An 18288-nucleotide genomic window follows, 5' to 3' on the forward strand; every position below is an offset into this window, starting at 1 on the left:
AACGTGAAAATAGATCAAATGCAACAAAGAAAAGTTACCTACTCCGGAAAAGCGGAAAATGTATGACAAACATATTTTCATAACATCTAAAATACTTACTTAACCAAATGTATTCAGACACATAAACGATCACTCCTATCACTATTACACAGAAAATTATTACAACTACATTCACCATATTATTATTATTTCAAAACAAAAAATAATTGTCAAAAACACGTGGTTTGCTAGCCAATCTCTATTCTCGAATGTAAACCTTAAAATATAATGAGTTCGATATTCTACCATTGATTAGATTACTGACAGACCCAGTTTTCATAATCTAGATTATTAATGAGATTATAAGGAAAATTGTTTGTTTACAATATTTAATTATTGTTTGATGATGCACTAGAAACACTATTTGATTATGTTTATTGTTTGTTATTGAAAAATTATAGGGCATATAAAGTTAGACTACCTATAAGAAATAATAAGAATAAGAAGTGACTGTCAGGTCATCTGTGAATATAATCTTGTAAATAAAAATACTGAAAATATTTTCTGAAATATTCAATCAATAATAAGTAGTTTCCGAAACCTCTAAAAAATTATAAAAACGTAATTGCTCGAGAAATCTCTAGAGAAATCGAAACAATAATTGAAATAATTCAACGATTAAATAATTAAGTGTAAATTATTAAATTATGCAATTAATTGCTTTAAATTAATAATAGTCGAATACTTAGGTATACCTAATTAAAAGTTAAATTATCTCGTTAAAGATACTTTTACTGAAACAATAGCCTTGTAAATAATTTATAAGCAAACTACAGTCAGACACTTAACGTTTTCAAATCTATCTCATAAAAAAATCAATCATAAGATCTTTCAGTTATGTATTCGAGACCACATTTTTCATATATGAAAAAATATGTAAATTTTATCTAAAAAAACCTCGCAAACACTGAAGCTAAAAGTTAACTGAACGAATAATTATAATTACAAAACGTACATAATATAATTAGTTAGACATCCGTTGTATTGCGTTCGGCAGTCAACAGTTAAAACTCAATGGCCTCTAACATTGGTACTGCAAGGTCTGATCCCGGTCACGTATGCTCGGGCTTTGTATTACTTACTACAGCATAGTACTGACTAATACAAAACTTCATGTTAAAGTATCTATCAGAGAGTCGAGTCGAGTCTTTATGAAAGATTTCCAAAACAGGAGGAGGTTTTCAATACGGCCATACGGCATACCTATGGCAGTTTTCTGTATCGCAGGTAGCTATGTGATCGAAATCTGACCATTAATTGCATTAACGTGCACGTACATATTTGGTTCGGTACGCTTAAAGGACTAGCCACTTTCAAGTTACTCAAATTAAACAAAGGTTTTCATTAAAAAATAATTTAGGCCTGAAACTTACATGTTATCGTTTATAATAATAATCATCAAATAAACATTACGTCTATAAATTCAGCCCCATTAGGTACAATGACAAAGAAAAACTACGTGTAGTTTTATAGAGCGTCATTCATTCACAGAACATTGTCATAATTGCTAAAGCTCAATTTAACCGACAACATAAACGACAGTTTTTCCTAAACAACTGTTTACTATGAATTTTCACTTTCAATCTTCATAGTAAGCAATTATTTTAAGGAAACTGTTGTTTAATTTGTCGGTAAACTTGGCCTAAAAGATATGACGTCATACCCCATGGTTGACACGCGGGTAGCCAGTAGGTGTTTATAATTATGATGGACAAAACATGTGAATTACATTAGCATATTTGTATCACAATGGAACAATTCGTTACTAATATGGGTAGAAAGTATTACTATGTTTACTGGTCGTGACATGTTAGTTTTATGGTGATAATTCATGTGACAATAATTTGTAATTTTATTTTTATAAATCGTTAAAAAGAGGTTCTATGGTTTTGCTTGCCTTCCAACTCTTAGGAACCTAAATATGTTATGGCTTCCTGCCTGTTATGGTAATCTGTGCTGTTATGGACAGGATACCTTGTCAGAACTAATCGTTATACTCAATGCATTCTTCCCATGCTGATATAATGGACTCGATCAAACTATCGGCCAACTAAAATTTTTGCAGTGTGCAGACGCTCTTACTCAAATTATGACCAATTACAGATACCCTTACTAAAATTGTAACCTAAAGTGTGTAAATTGTTGTTGACAATATAATAATGTGATATCTTTTATTCTTAAGAAAAGTAAGTACGGAATAGCCTGGAATTCAGACGTCATCAACCTACCTAATTTCTATATGACAATAATAACACAATAAACATAGTTTATCGTTATTTTCACCCAAACCCGTGCGAGATAACTAATTAATGTCAGTTAATCACTTGAGCCTCAGATAAAACAATTTGCTTTAGCTTTTACTATTTGCTACGTATTCTAGTTGCAAACCAAATAAAACTATGGTTTTTCCCAAGTGGTATCATTTCGTATTTGAACAATAATTTTAGCATATTCTTGACTGAATTCTTGTAGGTATGTTATCATACTTCACTGTAACAAATGTATTTTCGAAAAACAAATCTTCTATGGCTACATTCTTCCATCTAATTAATATTCATACATAGGTATAGGTATCAGGTTGCTGAGACCTCTCTTCAAAATGAAACTGGTGTTAGTGAGAATTTCATAACAATGGTAGATAACACAACATTACAATATGAAGTCACGTCTTACTATTCAAAAGTTCTTTGAAATTATTGTAATAGCATAGTTAGTAGATAAAACATTCATTAAGCATTTAAAATAATATCTACCTAATCAGCCTTAAAACAATGAAAATCTCTCCATCTCATCTGATCCCAACATTACTTAGGCGGTAATAGGTTTAGACAAAAAGACTTAATATAGGTAGTTAATAACAAAAGTAACTCACCATTCTGATACTTAGTGATACAATACAGCAAGAACAACGTCAGCAAATATGTCAAATAACAAAATAAAGGAGCAAACACCACCAAAACTAGACCAGCCATTTGTGACAACATGTTCACACGGATTGACACGAACAAACAGAAGAAATATTTTATTGACGATTTGCACACTACCACAATTCAATATGGATACAGTTTACAAACGAAAAGCGGTGTGCAAAAGTTCCGAAATAAGTCACTGAACTTTATTTTTTAAATAAGTTTTCATTAATTTGATTTTTCTTTAATTATTTTTTTGTGACTTGTTATTAATTAGCGGCTGGTCGACCTCGGTATTCGCGGATAGTTATAACACTGAGTGTTATCATATCTGTGTGTGTTTTAGACAAAAGTACATATTATAAAGTTGTTGGACATGATAGCAGTTGAAGGTTGTTGTCGTGTTATTTTGAGATGTGAAGTTTAAGGTGAAATAATATGGAGAGTTTAATTAATATAGTGTGTAATTCTATGGTTCCTTTGAACCGTAATAATCAGAACTAGTGGTCCAGTTTTTCAGCATTTCCTTACATTATAGATCAAAAATCTGTAATGAGTCTTGCTTAAAGTGCGGGTCATCTGAATGTCAATTAATTGTATAACTAAAGTTCCTCTTTAGTAAACACACAAGCGTCATTCGCGCCTTTGGCGTCCCGAGGAAACATCTTCCCCCACATAGATAAAAAGAGACTTATGTGTTGTTCTGATACATACATAAACTACAGTACTGTCAAGATTCACCAATATCCAAGCAGCTGTTTTTGCATACAAACAAGCTCAACAAACAAGCCCGCAAGCTTTCGCGTTTATAATATCAGTAGTATTATTACTATCCAAAACGGAACGTATGATACAGAGACTTCAAAATGCATGTGCGCGATTTTGTTTCAACATACCATTTAGAAGTCACGTTACTCCATTTTTTAATAAACGCAACTTGTTAAAAATGAATGCACGACGAAAACTGCACTTAGCCAGCTTAATGTTTAGTGTCATACATTCACGCACACCCCTATATCTGTATGATAAGCTTGAATGGACACATGGTTACACTGGCAGAGTACGAAGGAATTGTGTTCCACAACTTTCTATCCCGAGACACAGGACCGCAGCATTCAGGGGGAGTTTTCGCTATGCAGCAACAAAGTGTTGGAATAATATTCCACCCCCCATTAAAAAAGCAAAAAGCAGTGTGACTTTTAAGGTGAAATTAAAAGAATTTCTACTACTGCATCAAAAACGATATGAAAATGTCTGTATAACCTCTTCTCCCATATAACCTTTACAGGCTTCGTATGGCTGCTGTTTGTTGTGGCTTATATTGTCTTATTTTTGTCCTTTCTGCACGTGTAAAACTATAAAACACTAGGTACACTCACACTCACTGACACACACACTAATCATTATATAATAATATCTATGATATGTATTTACTAACTATTATTAATCTTGGAATAAGGAGTGAATTTTAAGACGGTATCGGTAGCAGTAGATTTTAATAATTTCGAGCGTACGACACTCGTGGGTTGCAGCTGAAAACCAGCGTCGGGTGGCCAGTACTGTTGTACAGTGTGGTCACTTGACAATATGCTGAGCTGTGACCTTGTTGGCACAATTTTTATTATTATATTTTTAAATGTTGAGCCTATTTTATTATTATTTTTTATTTATTTTTTATCTGAATTGTTTTCGGTGATACTTTTATTTTACTGTTAATTTATGTTATATACTGTGTATGTATTGTGCCAATAAAAATATTTTTCTTTCTTTCTAGATAGTTACATGACCTTAGAGCAAGCCATTACTGCGATATTTTCATGCCTCTTTAGCTTCGTCCATACCTCGACTCAGGTATACACGCCGGTTGCGAGTACAATTTACTACTTAGACCTTCACCTTTAAAGGTCATTTGTACACAAAAGCGCTTCCATAATAGCATTAAAATGGATTTTTGGTCCTTTTGGAGTTTTTTGCCCCTACGTCTCCATAGGAAGCTACTTTTGGAATGGGCAACTAGAATCAAACTTGGTTATATTTTTGACGTTCATAAGTGTTTGTAAAGGCCTAAATGAAATAAAAGATTTGACTTTGACTTTTTATAAAAAATATCTGGTCCTCGGGATGTAACTTTCCACCGGAAAAACAATTAGAAATGAAATCTCTTCCTTTTCGCCTTTAATTGTTATCTTCACTACCGCATATACTAAGTATACGTAGGAAGTTATATAAAGCTACATTCTTTGTTGTAATGTAAACGTAACAATGTTATCTAAAATGTGAAAATGGTGGATAAAAAATTGTTTTATTACTTTAAGGTTGTTCAAAGATAACTTTACTACTACAAGTGCAGTTGATGCTTTGTTGCGGCACTTGTAATTCAATATTTAAAATGCCCAAAAGTGGATGAAGTCGAAAGTGGAAAAAGTGGATAAATACAAAAAACAAAATCCATCCTTCTCCATGTTAGAGGAGGACTGTGCCCAACAGTGGGTCGAAAAAAAAGGCTGTGACAATAACACAGTAACATATTAATACAAGCTTGAATAGAAAAAAGGTAAAAACAGGAGAATACTTCAGAACACTACCTTGACATGGCCATTAACAGTTTAAAATTCAAAGCTGTATTTATATATAAAGTTTATTTTTAGATATAATCAAAACGAGTCTAAAAATAACAGCAAAAGACGTGGGTTTAACAGTTTATTTTATGTTTTCCGTTCGCCTTCATATGAGCATAAAAACCTTACAATGTTTATAGAAGCTGTAATTAGGAACTGCATGCTAATCAATTTGTCATAAAATCTATTTTTACTGCCGTAGTAATAGACTACAATAATACCAAAAACTATGTACCTACTACTGATCGTTTATAGTAAAATTATCGGTTTCGTGTTGTTTTAAAATAATTTTCAAAGTATTTAACTTAGTCAGGCCGTTTACTTTGACTGATTTCATTTCGTCCTGTCACTACGTGCTGTTAAATTAAATTGTATGCCTACTGATACTATGAAACACTTCAAAATTCTGTTACTCGTGTATATAATTTGACTCTAGCCAATTAAAGCTGATACTTTTGATGATAATTTATTAGTATCTGTGACCTCAGTCCGAGCAAAACTCGTAAAATACTAAATGAATCATCTGATTGCCTGCAACTAGGCTATTCAGTTAATGGATGATAATCGGAACTCGCCAATTGCTTCGACTGACACACACACACATACACACAGATGAGTGCATGAGGGACCTTGCTGTGAACACAAGGTCCTAAAAGTCACGTAAGTATGTTAAGCTTTGTTTTTCCTTGTTTCCGAATCTAAAAAAATACATAGGACTTGAGCACCATGAGTTATTTTTGGAATATTGAATACCGGTATACGAAAGGAAAACTCTAAGCCAAAGTCAAATGTTTTTATTTTAAATAGGCCTTTGCAGGCTCCTATGAAACGTCACACTAGTTGCACGGTTACAAAAAGTTGGTCTCATAGAGAAGAGCCGGCAAGAAACTCCATAGACACTCTACTTAACTCCATTGAGAATTATTTGCAGACTCCTAATAGAACAAAAGAACCCGATGCCTTAATGTTTTTGTTCGAAAGAACAATGTTATGATAAGAAAAGGTCATGAACATTAAAAGCTTTTGCAAACAAATCAATACTATTGATAAGTAACACTCGCTGATTCTCATAGAGATTGTAAACTGCGTGGGTGAAAGTTTTATATTCTAACTATATTATATTCTAATAGTAGTAAGTACCTAAGCACCTAATTTGATGATGCAATGTTAAGGCATGCCTAAATTGTTCTGTTAATTTTATCATATTTGATTAGTTCATGGACGAACAAAGAACTGTAAACAAGTTATAACATGTGAAAACTCTTACTATGAAAATCTTTACAGTTCCATTTCAGTGTAGTGAAAGTTCTACTAAAGTTTACAGAAATACTTGCAGTTTTGATGATTTAAAAAAAAAATTATGCATGATGAAATTGTGCGTAACAGTTAGACACAGATTCTCAAGTCAACTGAATCACAAAAATTGCTTGTTTAATTGACTGAAACCTTAATCCAGTAGTGGTAAGAGTTCCAAGTGTGGAATTTTTATATTAGTTTTCTAGCTCTGGTACTTGGAACTTTTGAAATATAGATAGTAATATAGTGAGTGCAAATCATTTAATTGAGTGAGTAAATAACAACAATACTTACATTTCCACGTTATTTCTGTAGCAATTATACAATAAACACAGCAGTAATATAAACGATATTGACAGCGGTAATACAACTAATTTAAACCAAACACTTGTAACTACGCTAGACTTTTGCGGATCCGAGTCTGCGGAATACGTTTCCATTTTGAAAAAATATTGAATTACATGCAACTAAATCACTTGAAAAGGAAAATTTATAGATTTTTAGTAAGCTAATTATATTTTGTATGAATATTGGTAATTTGAGTTAAGTTAAACGCACGATGTGTCAGTAAAGCTGGTTTAGGTTAAAATACTTGGCATAATAAACGGCTGTTATCTGGTCATTATCGATAATATCTGCGAGAATATTCTGGACTAGTGTTTGTAGTCGGGTTCGCTTGTTTTTTTGCACTGACATCGCTATTTTGAAGGAAAACAATGGTTTACATATTTTTTGAATGGGTGGTGACTTTCATAATTCAGTTTAGTGTTATGTCAATAAGTTATAAGTATGTTTGTCATTATAATGTTACTTGTATAGTTTTTTTCCATGGTAAAATACCTATTGGTTTCCGGAAGAATAAGTTAGATAACTTTTAAGTGTTATGATAATTTTGTTACAGATTATTGAAATAAAAATTAAAACTAGATTTAGTCAAGACGGGTCAAAGTATTTTTATTTATGTTACATACGTAATTCAAATTCGGATCAAAGGACCAGAAGTTTTAACGTGATTTCTAAGAATAAAAATAAATACTAAAATTAAAGGAAACACAAACAACACAATATTTACTATGTTAATGACACATTAGCTAACACGAAACTGTGTTTAGCGCTAATCTTTGTGATAACGTATACAAATACTAGTTATCTCGTACAACTGCCGGCGGATTTTAGTTCAGTCATTATGAGGATTGCCCTTTTCCGTGTTAATAGAGTATGCACAGCATCATTTCACGGTGGAAATTACCAGTCTTCTTAATATAGGAAGTTATAAGGAGGCCAAAAATATCGTTCTCACTCGAACAATGTAGGCAAGCTGTGTTTCCGCCTCAAGAAGGCGGATGATGAAGCTTCAGTTTCTCAAAGCTCATTTTCAAGCTTCGGTAGTTTGTAAATAATTAAATTAGCTAATTTCAATATAGATTTTATGATTCTATTCTCTCTATGGCTTTAAGGTTGGCTGTAAGAGAACCCAATTCTGGGTTAAGCTCGCCATTGTACATAAACTGTCTGTATTCTTTTTATATATTTATTGTTAAGTGATTTTAAAGCGAGACTTGTGGCATTAGATGACATAGGTATACTTATACCTACATATTTACCGCATACAGCTGTCTAAGTATATCCCGTAAAGACAGTAACACATCCGTGGGGGTTACAAGAATGATATGTTTGATGCACCATACCTTATCCGGAAACTCTCAGTTTGAAGAAAAACAAATAAATCCACTCGAAGTGTATTACGCAGATACACACTTGTATCAAAGGAGCCGACTTCGAGAGCAGCTTAACGAAATTATACTGATAACTACCAGCGTGACTAGATCACATGATTCGACTCAAATATATATCAGATGATCATGATATTATCTTCTTTTATTTATATATAAACTGACAGTGGGACCTTCAGAAGGCTATTTATGAAAAGCCTTATGAAAGTACAATCGCGGTCATTAATGGTTGAGCAACTTTCATATCTAAGCAATCTTGTTGTTTAATACTTGCGAGATTACACGATGAATACACAAACTCTAAGGAATCCACCGGATATTTGGAATCCTAATAAGATGTCTGTAATAAGTCCATACGTTAACAAAATATTGCCTTTTTGACCGACTTCCCAAAAAGAGTTCTCAATTCGTCGGAATTACATGTTTTTTTTGCATTATTACAGCTAAATTACCTAGGGTGATAAGCGACGAATGAAAGACAATTGCATGCGGCAGAGACGAGAATGCTAAGAGGTATGTGTGGAGTTACGCGAATGGATAGAGTGAGGAATGAGTATATAAGAGGAAGTTTGAAAGTAGCGCCGGTATCAGAAAAACTGCGTGGAAATCGGCTGTCGTGGTATGGTCATGTGATGCGGAGGAATGAGAGTCATGTTGTGAGGAAGGTAATGAGTATGAACGTGGACGGATATAGTGGAAGAGGAAGACCAAAGAAACGATGGATGGATTGTGTGAAAGTAGATATGGTAAGAAAGAATGTTACTTGTGAGATGACGGCAGATAGAAGAGTATGGAAGAAGAAAACATGCTGCGCCGACCCCAAATAAAATTGGGATAAGGGCAGGAGGATGATTTATTTATTTATTTATTTCTGGCCAACCAACAATTGTATATACTGATACATTATACATAACAAGAATTCTTATAGCTATGGTTAGTATTACAATTACTTATAGGTTAGCACCTCATGCCCCAATGACAATAATACGCGTTACATAAACATTGAATTTAAAAAACAGGATTAAAATAATTAAAAACCAAGGAACAATGAACACAATTACAACCGAAATAAGGTAAATACATAAAAACAAAACAAAAAAAATTAAATGATGATGGTGATAAGTAGCTCAAACATTAACGTCCAAGGCCAATATACCTAATTAAATAATTACTGACACTTTTTATATAGCCAATAATGTTATTATAATTTCTAGCCTAAATAAATTAAGTGAGGTTTTTGTTCTTAATAAAAAGCACAGTATCATTTAATGATACATATTAAGTTATTTAAATGACTTAGTAACAACACTACGTGACTATGTGTTACATATTTTTTACTTCTAGTTTATCATTAAATTCGTTTTTGTTTCATTAATTTTATAACTGGCATGATGTCATCCGAATGAGTCAACTATAACTAAACAATAGAACCATTGCTCCCAATACTTATTACAATTTAATTTATAAACCTTCTAGATTATTCTAATCTAATGACCAAAAACAATTTCAAGTCATTTCCTTTTCCAGACAGGAAATTCAAGTCACCTTATCTCATAATCTGAAAATTCGAGGTTTTCCAAAAATATCTCACGTAGCACTTGCTTGTCTATTTTCTTTTATCAGAATTATTGATCGGTGAAAAGATCGGTCTTTTAAATCTGTGCCTTCAAATAGAAGGCCGATTTTATCGGTGAACATGAAAGTAGTGCCTGATGCTGGATGTTTATGATAATTTTAATATAGCTTTGATGGATTGCATGTCATCTCACTGAGGTATTTATGTTGCATGAGACCATGACCTAGGCCATAAGACAGAGTTAGCGTTTAAGTTATTTACATAACTTCTATGTTAAGATAAGAGTTTATCATGTGAATGTAACTATCATTTCCGAATAACCAAAGCTGTCTATAGAATCATAGATTTAACGCCAAATCAAATAAATCATACCGACACGAGTATACCTTTATAATTAGGTATTATTTAAAGTATTCCAATACCAATTTATACGTAGATTAGCATTAACACATTATGGTGTGATGAAGACATTTTTTGTCACATGGGACAACAATCAACAAAAAATATCAGAGCAATGCCATGTTAAAATACTAGTTATACAGTCGGTATGTAAGTCAGAAATAGACAAAATAACTAAGTACACCAGACATGAACTGTCGAGCTATTTGATAACCATAGATAACTACAAATTGGATAGACAAATGTGTTCGATAAGATCTATTGCTAAAGAGGTTCTAATAGCAACTATACTCGTTGCTTGTACATGATATTGTGCACACAAGGACGAAAGAGAACGTAGGTACTGACCTAAAATGCAACAAAATTATATTATTAATGTACACGTTGCAATGTACTTTGAGATTTATGAGCCATTTGAGCATTGCGGAACGCATAACCAATTGCGGATCCAAACACCAACTCATCTCGGTTTCAAATGCAGCTAAAGTATCTTTATCTATAATCATTCTCTATACTAATAGTATAAAGCTTAAGATGAATTTTAGCTTGAATGTGAATGTACTTGTGGTGCTAATATTTCTTATTTATTAAAACCGTTTAAAAATAAGTGTTAGATAGCCCATTTATCGAGGAAGGCTACTTTTTAACAAGGCGATCGAAGTAGTTCCGATGCAACACAGGTGAAACCGCTATCCGAAACTAGTGCCTTATTATAATTGATATCAACACATTAGTTAACAAAATAAACAACAGAATCCTCTCAGCATTATCAATAAGGCCACTCAACGAGATCATTCTTAAAAGACCAGAAAATATCGATCAAAAATCGAACATCTTATCTCAATCGCTCTCTTTGTACGTAAATAGCATATTTTTATAGGTATGCCACGATAAATGTGCATGAAAAGTCACGGGATTCATGACTAATATCTATCAGTTTTATCTTATTTACGCAAATCAACGCAAATCTATCATCCGAGTATTTATAACTTGAGTTGTAAAAATAGTTCAAGTGTTTTTCAAAATAGATTTCTATTTTCCTGTTTTTCTAACGTATGTTATCTATTTATAGTAAAAAATGCTGATCGCAATAAACTTCATTGAGCAATGTAGTAAGAATTAACTCAACATAGTGTTTAGTAAATTCTTGGCAATCTTTTACGAGTATGTTTTATGGCTTTGAGTTAATTTTAGAATTTTTATTGCTCAAGCAATCAAGCCTATATAGGATTTATATGACGATAAGCAAACATTTTTTAGTATACCTTTAAGAATAAACATCTAAACAAAAACTCAAACCAAATTACACTTATACAAATATTTTGTAAACGGACATATGTAGGTAATAACTCCAAGATTAAGTACTTAGTCATCTTAAAAGTTTTAAACGTCCAAGAATTAAGATCCTACATACTTTCATAATTAACATGTTCTACATAACATCTATTTAAAGAACAAACTCTATAAATAATTTAAATTTGAAGACCTTCAACCAGACAGAATGACGTGGTCATTCAATAAGTGTCTGGTCACACGTTGCGAGATAAGCCACAGCGACCCAGTGCGACTGGACTCGCTAGACTATAATCTCCTTCTATTGTTCTGTTATCAGCCACTGACCTACATACGAGGGTAATTTATAAGTCTGTTATTTTGAAGGAATTAAGGTGTATCTAATTGTAGTGAATGTGTCTGGTGGTGATTAGAGTATATTACTGCACCGATTCGTTCATGGAGCCTAATTTTATTAGGTAGCTACTCACATTTTCAAAATAGTCTTTACTTACTTAAAACAATATGTATGATAATAAAAAAATAAGTATATCCATCATATGTCTAACTTTTTCCCAAACCTTGTTGGACTCGGCTTCCAGTCTAATACATCTGAGTCCTACCAGTGTTTTACATGGAGTGACTGCCTATCTGAACTGTATAATAACAGTATTTAATTCGCAATCGATTTATATCAAATAAGAGATCCCAACAGAGCTGGGAAAATGCAAAGCAGATGATGACGTGAATTCTATAATAATACCAACAAGGTAGGTATTCTGTTTGTGAAGTCAATGTCACCTGTTTGATCTCCAATATAGTTCACAGCCATCTGTTTATCTATGGTTTTATTTCAAATGCATTGTTTTCGTTGTTTTGCAGTTTATATTTATATGTTAGGCGACAGCATATTTCCAAATCGATTTTATTACACTATTTTCGGTGGCATTTACAAAAATTATACTTTTGAATCAAAATTTCAAAAATGGTTCTTCAATTGACCTGTATTGCATAACATGTTTTAACAACATTCTAGTCTGTTTATGATATTTCAATAATTATGTAATAACCTTGGATAAAAAAATGAAATGTCGACATTTGAAACAAAAGAGATCAAGCTTCCAGGAAGCATATTAATGTCAATGCATAATAATAGAATTGTGTGATCAAATCTACATTTTTCGATTTGGTAAAACTACGTTTTCTTGCATATCCATTCCTATTGCTAGAACACGTCATTTTATTTCAAACATCTTTTAACAACTACTTGTAAAATATCAATAGCGTTCACTTAGTATTAGTTTGTAACTAGGCATGCAACCGACTAATTAAAAATTATAAGTGACAGTTACAAATTTTAAATGGTACATACCTATTGAAAAGTAAAAGTTATTATAAGTGAAAGCCAGAGATACATAGACATACATATTATATTACCTATGTGTATTAATAACGACTAGATATAGACTTTCTCAATTGAAGGCTATTCTTTAATACAATATGTTTCTTTCACACAATCTTATTAATGCTGTATGTAATTAAACACCTTTATGCTATTTGTTTGTACGACAATGATTATCATAGAACCTGGACACTGGAAGTTGAATCCAATAAAAAATCCTGCAACTGAATTTAGGAAACCATAACGATAATAAGATGCGATAACGACTCAAAGCAACCTACATGTTATACAAAAGATACAAGATGAAAATTTCATAACAAAAAAATACTGAGGTATTTTCCTAAACTCCAGTTAAGGTTTTTCGACACCAACATCATGTAAAATTTTAACATCATAACAAAAGCCAGCAAGCCCACGATATTTTCAAAGGATTTGTCCCATAATAAGGCTCATTAGAATTCATCCGGTTCGTGTAATGAGAGTCACATTTCAGAGTACATTGTCTAAATAATAGCGGCGACAGACGTTACGGTGCGACAAACATGTAATGATGTGCTCATGTTATGCTGAATAATTTGGGAAACAAAAACTTTTGTAGGTAGAAAAATCATTATCAGCCTATCGTTTACAAAGTTGTTTCAGTGGTCCAGTCTAACATTAACATTTTACTTTTTGAATCTAGCCATAGTCACAATTTGACTGGTTGTCTCACTTTGTGGCTTCTGACTACCCCTAACTACTGACAAAGATGTAAAACCGATGTTAATATAAGTAGAGAGAGAAATGGCAGAATTCAAATAAGACATATTTAGACTATTTTAACGATTATAAGAAGAAGACAACGAAAGATTACATTATACTTACATAAAAACCCCCTCCGAAACGAATGTAAAGAAAGATAGAGCCATTACTCATTAACTTCATATGGTAATAAATAGTCTTTGCTATCAAGTGATGGCAAATATTAGTCTGAATTATGCTAAGTTCGTGGTACGAGGTAGATCCCCCGATGATTGTTAACGAACTACCAATTATTTTCCTACTTGATGACACACAATGGAAGTTTAATACTAAAGGTCGTTTTATATTTACCGAATACAGCTAATTAATTAAATATTAATAATACTTAGATCTATATACATATATTAGAATGCTTTTTAGCACCATTTTCCTCGGAAAAAAGATAGAGATTTATCCTCAAATGGTATCATTGTTGAAGGAGTAATAAAAAGATTAGTCTCATCTTTCAAGTCGAGTGTTCTGTGGGTATTTCCTTTCCGAGTTGTTCGAAAAAAAATTGAGGTAGTCATGTGTAAATATTGAATTAAGTATAGGTACCTAATCGCTCTCTTAATGCTCGCTTCAATGTTTTGCGACATTTAAACATACTCCTTATATCTATTTAAAAGTTCTATAGAATCATAATTATATTATTTGCTTTGAATTTATTATTAAAATACGTAATTGTTTTAATTTATGCATTTGTAACGTAATCCTGACGTTCTTATCAGTACAAACGCAACTAACAGTTATGTATTGTAACAATAAATTATGTAGATTGCAACAGTTACATTGCTGTAACTTTTATGATAACATTAGCATTTTTTATGATTGATGATTTCGCTGAAAATAGTAATGATGAATATTTGATAAAACAGTTTTCTCAACTCAGTTACCCGGGCAACCGAAAACCCTTTGATAAGACTGGTTATCAAACTTACTGGCTTCTGCCAGTAACGACTGTAAAAGATGTTCAAATGACAGCCGCCGACTACAGTTTATCGTGCCCAAAACTCAGTTATTGCTGTCCAAGATTCTTATAACGCATGTAAATACCCAAGTACCTACCTAAATCTCAAAAAATACCACGATTACCCATAATTTAGCAACCAAATCTGAGGCATCAATCAACACGCCACACTCAATCTACTGAAGATAATTTCCGACAAAACGCTCATAGTTGCTCTTGCGCAGTCCTTGCTTCACTCTGCGCTAACTTATCTTACAATTTGCGCAAACCTTGCGCTAGCCGCCGCAAATATTGTTCGAGCTCACGTCAAGTGTTTACATTGAATATGAAGTAATATTGTGCATAAGAAATGAGGGAATCGTGAGGACACGATTTAATGATGAGACAGATATCTGTATAAATGTAGTGAGGAATTCACTGCAGTACTGGGTCCGATGTTTTATACCGATTAAAACTCTTCATGAACTTCCAAGCTTTGAATTCATTTCGATCAATGGCGGACTGACAAACAAATTATAAAAGGCTAACTGCTTTCTTTTTAAAACGCATGTCACTCACTATACATATGTGTATCTGCATTAATTTAAAACTTGTTGAAATAAAACTCTACAGTCTCTGTGTACATCACACGGTTCGAAGGACCAATTTCTGAAGATTATCTAGTGGATAAGGACCAAAAAAACAAACAATGGAACGCTTCAATTATAAACAGCTAATGACGTAGAGTAGACGTTTTTGTGAAGATTATGTTTGTGACAAAAGAATTACTCTGCGGAATATTTTACAAATGAAGCTTCGATTTAGTAGGTGTCTTTGAAGAATTTGTTAGAAAATGGATTTTTAGTTAGTTTCACCGCCACAGCCTTTCTATATTTTCTAACTGGACTAGTAGCTCCTGAGATTAGTGCATTCAAGCCAGCAAACAAACTTCAGCTACACAATTTAGTATAGAATATGAAGTTCAATTTATTTACATTTGCAAGCTAGACAGCTGTGGAATGTGACATTTAGCATATAAAGTAGATAGGCAACGTCAGATCTTCCATGACACTTTGCCAAATGGGTTTCGAGATATCAAAGTAACGGCTCTATTTTTAAACGTCATGTTCTTAGTATTTTTCTTTGGTTAATATCAACTTATTTCTCTTGTATTAGGAAATGAGCCGAGGTACGTAGGCCTCGGTACTTCTCGTCACGATTCAGTAAGGTAAGAGTATCTAGGTGACGGCTACACGACGCCGCGGAGGCACGAACCTACTTCCAAGATGGTGTTTTGAGATAATGATCCTTTACAATGAGGTTTAAGACTAGCAAAGACTTAGCTTAGTTTAAAATTTATACAGGATTATTGCAGCTCTGTACAAGTGACACTTTTTTTGGAAATAAGTACGTCACCGAAAACTACTGATAACACTTATAAAGTCCTGTCAGGTAAAGTCACATTTTCTTTTTTGCTTAAAACGGTTTTTGCAAACGCAACAACAGGAGTTGAGAAGAATAAATATACTTCTATAATTCTATTATTACGACTCAAATAAAACTCTTGAACTCATAAAAGCAAGAAGCATGCAGTCCATTACTCCCACATCATCATCAAAACTCGGTTCAAGCAACATTTCACGACGAATTACTATGTGGAGCACTGAACTCGACACAGCTTGCCCACCCGGACTTAGAGCAGCTAAACCACTGGAGAAATTAACGATGTGCCTTCCCTTTTGTCAAAAAAGGTGCGAGAGGAGACCAAGCCATATTGTATGTACATGAGGAGGTACGAAAATATGTGATCGAAAATTCATGAGTGAGCCATTACTATTTAATGCGTTGACTTGCTACCTATATTGACAGACTTTTTATAGCTTTAGGTAAGAAGGTATGTGCCATCCGATATGGTTAAATACGTTATTGAATGTTATACGACATGTGTTATTTATGTAATTTGTTTTATATAGAACCAGTTCTTCAAACCATATAACGATAATAGTGTTGCTGGGGAGTTTATTCCACCTGTTCTTCTTCCCAGCTAAAACACAGGAACTGGTGACGGGCGAGTGTTTATGGGAGCTGTTTTTTGTAAACTTGACCTTAAAAAAGTGCAGATTTTCAGCCTACTTTGAGTTTTTGTCTTATCTTTGCTCATGGCAGGTCCAGTAGGCTACATGCTCTGTGCACCCAACCCATACAACAGTGCTAAGTAGTGCTTTGTATGAAGGTCTCGGCAGTAACTCGCTAGCACATAACAATGCCGGTCAGACTGGAATATTAATAATGTACTTTCGCTTTCTTTGGATCGTCACCTTGAACATCTTTACTGTGTCGTGTTATTGCAACTTAGTGTTTGAAGTCAATAAAACCCTTTTATTTATAGAGATGTCAAGATGAATCAAGAGTATGGTAATTAATGGGTTTTTGTGACTTGAATCATTAAACAGTTGTTTGTAATATGAGGAAACTAATACATATAAAGTACCTATTGAATAAGGTGTTCTACGAAAATATTATTAACATCCTTTTCAAAGAAATTCAAGAAGCTAAATGCTGGCGGATGTAGATACATATTATAAAAGATAACTTTAAGCTGGAAGAAATTTGTAGATCCGTACTCGTTTAAATAAAAAAATAAGTTTTATAGACAATAAAATTCATGTTAATTAATGCAATTTTTTGTAAGTTTATTTTGCTGTCACCTCTATTCTATGCATGCACTCAGGTGTACTGAGTACTAGATATATGTATGTTGTACCTATATAGTTTCAATTTAATATTACTATTCACCTTATTGTAAACCCAATAAAGTCCATTATCGTATAACAAAAGGTGATCTAACAGAACACAGGTGCGGTGTTCGCCATAATTCATTGGAGACCGATGACACACCTTCAATAACCTCATTTGAACTAATTGCTTTGTTGGCAGATATAGATAATATTGTTATGGGCTATTACTGTTTATTAGCACTTTGAACCACCCTGAATGACCTTGTAAAGTGTGAAGAGCAAAGTCCCCAAGATAGGGTCCTTAAATGACACTGTGTCAATTATACCTTTGATACCTTTGATTAAATCAAATATAACGATACAAGATACAAACCTAGACTATGAGATCACTCGAAAATCATTACAAGATAAAGAATAAACAATAGAGTATAAGAAAGGAACTTGAACAATTGATTTTTCTAGAATGAAATATCGTTTTAATTAGCCAAAAGAAATACACTAAAATAAAACCGCATCCTTTCAACATCCGATTATAAGCCACAAGACTACAGACGGTTCTAGAGACCACAAAAAATCT

The 18288-nt window shown here is 32.9% G+C and overlaps 1 protein-coding gene across 4 annotated transcripts in view; it reads right to left on the reverse strand.

The window, feature by feature from the left end:
* Positions 1-18288, reverse strand: part of LOC135118625 (uncharacterized) — a 57836-nt gene that overhangs the window by 26311 nt on the left and 13237 nt on the right. The window contains exon 1 of one of the 4 annotated variants that reach the window (XM_064041128.1): positions 2912-3029. The exons of the other annotated variants lie outside the window; for them this stretch is intronic. Coding sequence (XP_063897198.1) covers positions 2912-3023 — 112 coding nt within the window. The 5' untranslated portion in view covers positions 3024-3029. Of the gene's footprint in view, positions 1-2911; positions 3030-18288 lie in introns of those variants that run through there. 4 annotated transcript variants of the gene reach the window in all.

This window comes from Helicoverpa armigera, chromosome 24, assembly GCF_030705265.1.
Source record: "Helicoverpa armigera isolate CAAS_96S chromosome 24, ASM3070526v1, whole genome shotgun sequence".
In the NCBI taxonomy this organism is placed as follows: domain Eukaryota; kingdom Metazoa; phylum Arthropoda; class Insecta; order Lepidoptera; family Noctuidae; genus Helicoverpa; species Helicoverpa armigera.